We start from the raw sequence: 9,019 nt of genomic DNA, 5'->3' as shown, positions 1-9,019 counted from the left end.
GCTATCGTGCAATAGTTGCAGCTTTTGGTAGGAATCGGAGATGTAAGACACCCATTGTTTCAGGGTGTCCTTGTAGGTGTTCGATCAGTTCCTCGGTCGAATCGGTTAAGATCGGGGGTTGCAGTGACGCAGGCATCGCGGGCACCTAATGAAGGAGCTACGTAATGTCACGGGCAGGCAGGGCGGACAGGTAGGTGCGGGCGATCAGGTAACAGGACAGAGTATATTGGCTATCTAGTCTTCCAGGTACGGGGTAGCAGGTGGTTGTTGACGAAGACGTAGCTCGAGGAGCTACATATCGGAGACTGCAGAGATTTCGCGTAGATATACGCGCGCGAGGCGCTCGGCCCTCGCGCCTTCACGTGACAGGGGTCATGACTAAGCGACAGCCCAGTGGCTGTCCTTCAGGTCTGTGACATGGGGTTATATTTTTACCAATTTTTATAATATTAATACCGAAATTTTTATATTTAGGTTATATATAACGCCAAATATCCACGTTAAATTTAATTTACAAAAAATAAATTATTTTAAATTTTATTAATAAAAATATAAAAATAATAAATTTTATATTTTTATAACAAAATTTTAAATAATTATTTTAATAAAAAAAGTAAAATAATTATTTTTACAAAAAAATACAAATGTTATTTTTAAATAGGAATTGGAATTTTTACCGTATATATATATTAGCTAATATAATAAAAAATAAATATATATATAAAATAGGTAAAACGGTAAATAACCCGTCCGATATAAGCGACAAAATAAAAGGCAAAATATCGTTAAAAAGTCCGAAAGATCAGGTATTTAACGTATATTTTGCTATATTTATACGATTTTTATTCGATTTATTATTCGACCTTTTATTTTAATATATAAAATGCACAATAATTTAACTGTATCGCCTTTTGCCTATACGGTGCGCCCACAGTGCAAATACTATGCAGATTTGTCGGTTAAGGACGAAAATCGACGAAATGTCCTCAGACTAAAACGCGCGCTATCTTTTCGACCGATATAATTGGTCGAAAAGCCATGTGGCTGGTAAGGTACATGGAGCGCACGGGCCCCTGCGCAGCCGGGGTCTAGGCTGAGCACTGAGACTATTTATAGGCGGCGTTCCTACTGCGTTTACGTAACGCGAGTTTACAGGTTTAGCAAAACCCAGCCCCTAGGGCTGTACGCTAGCATTTAGGCACTAATAAATCTGCACGTGACAAATATATCTTGCTTATTAAAATATACGCTTCTATTATATATTTTGCGGAGTTTATATAATATATATATATATATATATATATATATATCTAGTTTTAGTTTATATAGACGAGCCGGTCTGTTATTAGCCCCAAATTAAAATACTAGCCCTTTAATCCAAAATATATAAAATCACCCAGCTTATTTTATAATAAAAAAGGGTTTAATTCAAAGTCTCCTTCTTTGGATTTAATATATTATTTTTAAATTTGTTATATTGTTTTACTTATATTATATTATAATAACGTTTCTAATTTTGAAAAAATTAAATTTTATTTAATTTAATCGCCCTATCGTGTGCAATATCGCACATTGCCTGAAGAAAACAAATATTCAATATATTGTCACTTCACTGGTAAATATTAGGGTTAACTCACGTTTATTGCATCTTGCTCCTCGGCGTTCATATCACCCCTATCGATCCTTGCGCGCATATTCTCCATGATAATATCCCTGCTCCGTCCATTGACGAAGACGACATACCTCATGCCGGGAAATTTAGCTTCGTATTCAGCATTTAGTGTGGCCAACTTCTCGGCCTCTCCTTGAAGACTGGCTTGCTCAGCCTTGCTCTGGTCGCTGACGGGCTGCTTCCTTTCTCCCAGACGAGGGTGGGCGGCCAGAATTCCAAGCAAAGGTTTTCGGGCAACGGGGTCGGCATGCACAGTCGCTTGGACAGAAAGCAGAGTGGACCGTATGGACTCGATGAGGTCTCGATAGGAGGTGAATGTCATGGAACGGGCCACGGGGACAGCGAGGGCATGCAGGTCGGGCGAGGCTTCGAATAAAAGGTCGAGTGTCCCGATCAGCGAGGCATCGTCGAGGCCAGGTAACGCGGCGATGGCGGGAAGCTTGGAGGGGACTTTGGAAGATGTTGAAAGTTGTTGGGGCGGAAGAGCGGGGAGAGGTACGGTGTCATCTCCACCTTGGGTAGTCATTGTGGTGTTTGTTTGTTTGCCTGGAGCGAAGAAAATTTGAAGTTTGACGGTAGTAACTGGAAGAAATCTGAATCTGGAACAGGAGAGAAGTGAAAGGTGGCTGGAGAGTAGGGAGGGATAAGAGAGGCTTCTGGTAGGTACCTAGGTAGGTAGGTATCTACCTGGTAAGGAGGTAGATAGGTGATATGCAAGGTACCATCGCGAGGGGGTAGGCCAGGCCGGGTCAAAGATAGTGGGGGAGGGGCAAAGGGGGTAAGAAGCTTTCAGCTCGAGGAAGGTGCATATGCAGTTGGCCACGTCATGCTTGCAAGAAGTCCCAGCATGCCAGGCCAATTGACTGGTCTGTCGGTCGGTCCACTTAAGGTTTCCTTCGCATTCGGGCATGGCAATCAAACCAATTAACTACCCAATTCACTGCTAACCCAGTAGACAACCACTATCAGTGCCTTCAAGGGGACATAGTCCAAACCGGGCTTGGAACCCAACTTATCGTCTTATGAGCACTGAGAGTACCACTGGTTGGCCGCCTTGCATGTGCCCTGGGTACAACATGTCGGCCCCGACCATCCTGAACCTCCACACTGTCCATACAAAGCAGCACAGCTTGGCGGATTCGGGCCTCCTCCTCCCTCTCCACCGCCGCTGCCGCTCGTCGAAATCGACATGCTGTATCCACTGGTGGTAAAGCGCGCGTTGCTGCCGGTGAAGGGCTCGGTGCCTGCGCCGGCAGAGTAGAGGCACTGCGAGGCCGGCATGCCTTGCGACTGGGTGAGGTACCTCACAAAGTTGACGAGGTCACCACTGTAATTGGTGATCTGGCCGGGCGAAACGAAGCTGAAGACGGTCATCTGCGAGTGCGAGCCCTTGTACAGGCGCCATGTGACGCCGCCGATGTTGGGGCTGGCGATGGGCTGCCCGCTCTGGCTAATAGGGCCGGCACCGCCATATGCCCCAATCCACACCATGATCTCATACTCTGGCGTCGTACCGCAGTTTGAGTTGGTGAAGAGGTCGTATGCGACGTTGGCGACCATGCTGTTGCCAGTGTAGCTGCAAATGCCATCCCGGCCGGGGATCAGCTTCTGTCTGTTGGTATTGGTTGCTCTTGTTTTGCTGCATGGCTGCTCACTCACCTCCACTGCCACCGCGTTGGAATAGACGAAATGGCAGACAGCCTGGCCGCTGGAGCGGATACAACCGCGTTGGGGTACGACTTGACATTATACTGGCCGCCGCTCCACGACCAAGTGGTTGACCATGAGAGAAGGCCACTGGACACGCCGTCGACGGTCAGGCACTGCGACCCGGTGCCCGAATCTTTGCCCCATAGGTTGTTATACACGGTATATCCCCCTGTCTGGACAGAGTCCCACTGGCCGCATACCGTAGTCGCGCGTTTGCTGAGCGGCTGCGTCCTGGTCGGCTTTTCGTTAGCGACGGGGTGAGGCACTGCAACCACACCGCCAGCTGCGAGCAGCGTGATAGCGGCTGTAAGGGTCTTGATCATTGTTGATAGCGTGGTGTCGGGGCGCCCAATATGTAAATATCCACAAGTTGTGCCCCTCAAGTTTCGTTCTTTTATATTCACTCGTCTGCCTACCAATACATCTATACTCAAACACGGCCTGCGATTCTCCGAGCGGGAAGCCAACCACTGTGGATGCGGGAATAATTTTCCGGACGAGTCTGCTTGGTTTGCATTCATTGGTGGAGGATTCTGCCTATAGTATAACTTGGCCAGTGGGGACTGACAACGCTATTCTATATCCCAATGACATTTATCGACTACAGACTGTGGATGTATATTGAACGTTTAGGGCGGAGTGATGGGGAAACTCTTGCGGCTACTGCTCCCTCACCCATATCCCGACATATGAGACTATCCACGAACGCCCGAGAGGGAAACTAGACTCTGTCAGCTGCTCATGGAAGAAAGAAGGTCGACTGTCCGAGTACCTGATTGGCGGGATCACAGTCAAATGGCAGACAGGGACGGTCCATATATCCGATCATTCCACGTAGAAATGACATGAGACTTTCTCAGACAGTCTTTGTTGGGGGAGAACGACGCCCATGGTACTATCGATGGGTGTTGCTGCAGCGCCTGCCTAAAACATCACTTGCCACCACCAATCCTTGGCCAGGACCCAAGAGGCACTGACGATTCTGGGTTGCATTGTAACCTTTGACCGGGCGCGTATCGTTACTTTGGGGTGCTGGACTAATATTGCAAACAGGTGTAAGGACATGTGACTTGCACTACCGCCCTCCTCGGGTTGACCAGCACATAGTCCGTCAATATCTTGACTAGATAGATCATGCCCATGGCTCCACTATTATGTATAGACAACTGATCAGCGACGCGGCGTAGAGAAAACAGTTATCAGTCTGGATTCAACCACCGGGCCAGGGAACGCCCTCCTTCAGGCATTGAGCCGGAGTGGCCAATCACTGACTGTAGTCATCAAGTCTGAGGGCAAATTCTCGATATCGTCGAGCCAATGATACGTCAAGCAAGTCGAGTCTGTTGGAGCCAGGAAAAGTAGGAATCTACACCACAGAGGGCAGCGTATGGAGATTAAATATATATCATCAGCCAGTGTCTGCTATCTATATCTTGATATGGAGTATAGAAGTAACTCCTTGCTTTCGGAACCCGCATCCCGAACCCCTCGTTGCAATCTGCCTTTTTACATTTTTTGCTCGTTTGTCACCAAAGCAACAAGGAAGATGACGCCGAATGGCGAGCCTAGCCCATGAGCTTAATTCCAACCTCTCCCCGTTTGAGAGTCTCTCAGGCCTCATTATAGCGACACCCCTTGGTGAGGATCGGATGATGTGCAACGAACAGCAAGGGCTACTCAGTAAATGTTCGCGAGCAGGACAAACAAGGGAACACCTGGAGAAATACGGAAATGGAAGACATATCAAGGGCTAGGAATACATGGGTATAGATGGACAGCTCTTGGAGCCTGGATAGTCTACAAACCTCACCAACCAAATATGCGTTACCCACCCACGAATTAACAGCAAACGAAGAGCAAAAGCTGTCCTCTACCCCATGCTACAACCTAGAGTCTGCATCGCTGGGAGCAACGAAAAAAAAACCAGACAAAAATCCAAAACAAGGTTATCGTCGTGACCGGATGATGTACAAGGTGTGGGGAGGGACCCAAAAGGAAGGCCTCAAGAAATCCGGACAGAAACCAAGCCCCTCACAGGAGGAAAAACGAACAATCAACTCTTTCAGAAATTACTTATTGAACATGAAGCAGATTCACACACACACACACCCCCGTAGTTTTATGTCTGAACCACCAGCCATGAAACCAGCATGCCAGCCGGACAAAGGAAAAAAAGGGTAGAGTTCAGATACGAATACCGACATCAGATGACGGCATGCCGCCACGTGCAATGTTTGTCCAACGTGGATGGTTTTTTTGTAGCCGTGGAGGGCTCTCCGGCCACCTGGACCAGCCCGTCTTTCAACAGAGGTTACCGAGGTGAGAGATGGTAAACCCGGACTAGCGGCGTCTCATCATCTATAACTCGAACCAGAATAAGACCAGACTAGACTAGTTCTAGATGAGAATAGATGGGGTATTTTCTTTTTGAGCCGAAAATGAGTTAGCTCTCGTGCCAACCGGATTTGACAAATGATCTAATAAGCCGGGACTAACTGGCAGAAGTCTATGCTCTGTAGCCGCAAAGGCAAATAAATGTAAACGCACCCATGTGATGATGTCGAGACGCTCGCAGCAATGGGAAGCAAAGATTTGTACATCTCAGTCTGCTCTGTTGGAACAAAAACAGGCCAAGAAGTAGGAGGTCCATCTTTATTCGATGTTTGTGCAATACCTTTTTTTCTTCTTTTTTTTTTTTTTTTTTTTTTTCGGCGGATAGAATTGGCTCGCGAGCCATCCCAAGCTTTACCTGTAGCCATGGGTAAATCCTCCACATCAGAAACGTGCTCGGTTTGCAGAAAATGCACGCAAAACCTGCCAATGCACCCTGGGGGTTTAAGATCTCAAACCTTGTCTGTGTATATATTTGAGACCCTATTTATCTGTCATTCATCTACCCGGAACCGTCAACATCTCTCGAGTTTCAACAGATTGTCCAACACCACCCTCGTCCGAGTCGACTCCACTAACAACAATTGTACTCCAAAGACGCTATCTATATAGGGACTCAACTACATCACCATGAACAGCAACACCGTTGACCCGTCCAAGTTTGACCCGGCAGCACTTTTCAGAGTCAACGGCCTGGTGGCCGTCGTGACGGGGGCCGGGAGCGGTATAGGTCGCTCCATCGCCCTGGCCTTGGCGTACAATGGTGCTGCGCGCGTGTACCTGCTCGGCCGTCGGTTCGAAAAGCTCCAGGAGACGGCAGCGTTGGGGTCTGATCGCACGGCCGCAGGCGTCATGGTCCCGTTGCGCGTCGACGTAATGCAAAAGGATGAGCTCGCTTCTGCGGCCGCCCAAATTGCAGCAGATGTGGGCTTTGTCCACCTCGTCGTCGTCAACGCCGGCGTTACGGGCCCTAATCTGCTCGGCATTGGCACGTTAACCCCGTCGCCGGGACAGCTGCAAAACTACATTTTTAACGAATGGTCGGATGAGAATTTCACACGACCATTTGCAACCAACGTCACAGGTGCCTTTTTTACTTGCGCCGCCTTCCTCGACCTTTTGGATAAAGGGAACAGCGAAACCAACCGCCTGCCAGGTGTTTCGAGCCAGGTCATCGTCAATTCGAGCGCGGTAGCATACGTGAGACAATTGGCGGGGAGCGGAGCCGTCGCGTACGCGACCAGCAAAGCGGCAGTAAACCAGATGTTTAAAATTTTGAGCACTTTGTTTGTGCCTTATCGAATCCGGGTGAACCTGCTCAACCTGGGGGTATTTCCGAGTGAGCGCCTTCCGTCCCCCCAACATATATTATCATCATTGGAAATCATAACAAAGGCACCGAAAGAAACAGAAAAAGAAAAAAGAAAATAAAAAAGTGCACAAACAACGTGGCTAACTGGCTTCTATTCAAAAGCTGAGATGACTGCACCCTTGCTCAGTGACGACAAGAGTGGGCTGTCTGCTAATAACATACCGGAGCGACGCTTCGGCGACGACGCTGACCTCGCCGGGGCAGCGCTATACTTGGCGTCGCGAGCAGGAGCATACGTCAACGGCTTATCGTTGATAGTTGATGGAGGCCTTGTGGCAGTTTTGCCGGGTACGTATTGAGCTCAACTAATTTGTTGGAGAATCTAAACAATAAATCCGACCAAAGGAATGGGTGGGGTTCGTTCTCTTGTTGCTGCTGCCGTTGTTGTTGCTCTCGTTGTTCTCATATTGTTCTCATAATGTTGTCATTATTGCGGCCGATAGGTAAATTAATTATGTCAACCATGTCGCATGATCATTAACTGGCGTGTTTTCTTTTTTTCGTCTGCCGGCCTTGGCTAAATCTTGGTATCGGGCATGGTTTCCCACCCTGAATACAGGTTCCGTAGTCCCTCTGCTAGACTGAGAACCTAGGTAGCCTAGGTAGGATGAGAAGGCCACTGGACACCCTAGGCCCAGACTATGTCTTGGATCAATGGCTGGTTTGGTGGCATGGCGACTGCAGAAAATTTCGTTGGGTGCTAGCAGCCCCCGCGCGCATTATTGACATCTAGAGACCAGGAGTCTCGATCTCTGCGCGCGCGTTTCTTTGCAAACACCAAGCCGCAGACGTTGCACAGGGTCCCGGGACCTGCTGGACCGTTGCGCCATTCTGGTGTCTCGGTTGTATGGCATTTGACGCAAGTCTGTGGAGGCGAAACCTTGCGCTTCTTCTCGAGAGAAGCGGAGAAAAAAAAAGCAAGAAAAACAATGTCAGCTTAACAAACAATTTGCCTAACCAGGGTAGGTAGGTTGGGGGAGAGGGGGCGAGGGATGAGGCGAGGGCATTGAGACCCAAGGTCCGGATATCCGGGTAAAAGAGGGGGTGAAAACAAATAAAAGAAAAGAAAAGAAAAGAAGAGGAAAAGAAATAACACACATGAGAAGCATCCACGTGGGGAGGTCGCCAATCAAAAAGCTCAGAGACGCCAAAAAGTACACCACTGGTGCTGATTTGTTGCCTTGGGTCGAAAGCGAAATTAATTCTTGAAGCATCGGCTGAGTTGCCATCGTGGGTTGACATGGGTGAATTGGTTGGTAAAGTCGAGCGCCGTCGGACCAAGGGTCGAACGAAGCTGCTGGTGGTGGTGGTGCCGAATTCGGGGGAATCTGTTGGCGGCACATGGGTCGGGGGACTACACGGGTGGGATGGAGTCACCATGCGAGCACCATCAGCCCCAATTGCATTCAACCAAGTCCACACTGCTGGTTGCTGGTGACGGTCTTGTGTTTTGGCGGCAGCGGACTTGGTCGACTGGTGGCGGAGGTTGTGATTGTAATTTTGATTACTCTGGTGATGATGAGGATGCTGGCGGTGATGCGGTTGGTATTGACGGTGCTGCTGCTGCTGCTTGTGGGGCTGCCCGCCGCCGTGATCCCCCCATTCGGGGCTGCGACTGAGAGGGCGCCCGTCACTAATCTGGATCGCCGACTCCTCTGAGAGGTTTGCGCACATTGCCTGCCTAGTGTAAGGGTCGTCGTGTCTGATCGTTGAACATCTGTCTGGCGGAGCGTCTCGATTGAATTGAGTTCAAGTTTTTGTTGGTTTGGCGAAAACTGAAAAACACAAACAGAAAAAAACAATAAAACAAGAATGAGTGCGTTTCGCTGGTGACAAAAGCTAGACTAGAACTCCAGAATAGAACGGAATTTCTG

At 48.6% G+C, this 9,019-nt stretch overlaps 3 protein-coding genes across 3 annotated transcripts; all 3 read right to left on the bottom strand.

Moving 5' to 3' along the window:
• Window positions 1-1,434: 1,434 nt before the first annotated feature.
• On the bottom strand, window positions 1,435-2,388 carry MGG_10973 (uncharacterized protein). Its single transcript, XM_003717711.1, has 2 exons — window positions 1,638-2,388; window positions 1,435-1,576 (listed from the first exon to the last, which is right to left on the bottom strand). Exons 1-2 carry the CDS (start codon window positions 2,196-2,198, stop codon window positions 1,526-1,528), a joined length of 612 nt encoding a protein of 203 aa, XP_003717759.1. The 5' UTR covers window positions 2,199-2,388; the 3' UTR covers window positions 1,435-1,525.
• Window positions 2,389-2,692: 304 nt separating this feature from the next.
• On the bottom strand, window positions 2,693-3,705 carry MGG_10972 (endoglucanase; the record flags this gene model as incomplete). The annotated part of the gene is made up of 2 exons (XM_003717710.1): window positions 2,693-3,248; window positions 3,332-3,705. 2 exons carry the CDS (start codon window positions 3,703-3,705, stop codon window positions 2,693-2,695), a joined length of 930 nt encoding a protein of 309 aa, XP_003717758.1.
• A 2,385-nt stretch (window positions 3,706-6,090) lies between these two features.
• On the bottom strand, window positions 6,091-8,974 carry MGG_10970 (uncharacterized protein). The gene is made up of 2 exons (XM_003717709.1): window positions 8,244-8,974; window positions 6,091-8,034 (listed from the first exon to the last, which is right to left on the bottom strand). The coding sequence occupies exons 1-2, from the start codon at window positions 8,817-8,819 to the stop codon at window positions 7,846-7,848; spliced, it is 765 nt and encodes a 254-aa protein (XP_003717757.1). The 5' UTR covers window positions 8,820-8,974; the 3' UTR covers window positions 6,091-7,845.
• Window positions 8,975-9,019: the final 45 nt, after the last annotated feature.

Source organism: Pyricularia oryzae, chromosome 5 (genome assembly GCF_000002495.2).
Source record: "Pyricularia oryzae 70-15 chromosome 5, whole genome shotgun sequence".
Taxonomy (NCBI): domain Eukaryota; kingdom Fungi; phylum Ascomycota; class Sordariomycetes; order Magnaporthales; family Pyriculariaceae; genus Pyricularia; species Pyricularia oryzae.
This window is presented reverse-complemented; position numbering and strand designations above follow the sequence as displayed.

What these genes read in the sequence shown, in the direction of transcription:
- MGG_10973 (XM_003717711.1), bottom strand. Translation starts at nt 2,198, where the DNA reads ATGACTACCCAAGGTGGAGATGACACCGTACCTCTCCCCGCTCTTCCG. An exon ending in AGGAGCAAGATGCAATAAAC is followed by an intron (nt 1,577 to 1,637) that starts GTGAGTTAACCC and finishes TGTTTTCTTCAG; the next exon opens with GCAATGTGCGATATTGCACA.
- MGG_10970 (XM_003717709.1), bottom strand. Translation starts at nt 8,819, where the DNA reads ATGTGCGCAAACCTCTCAGAGGAGTCGGCGATCCAGATTAGTGACGGG. An exon ending in CCCACGTGGATGCTTCTCAT is followed by an intron (nt 8,035 to 8,243) that starts GTGTGTTATTTC and finishes TCTCTCGAGAAG; the next exon opens with AAGCGCAAGGTTTCGCCTCC.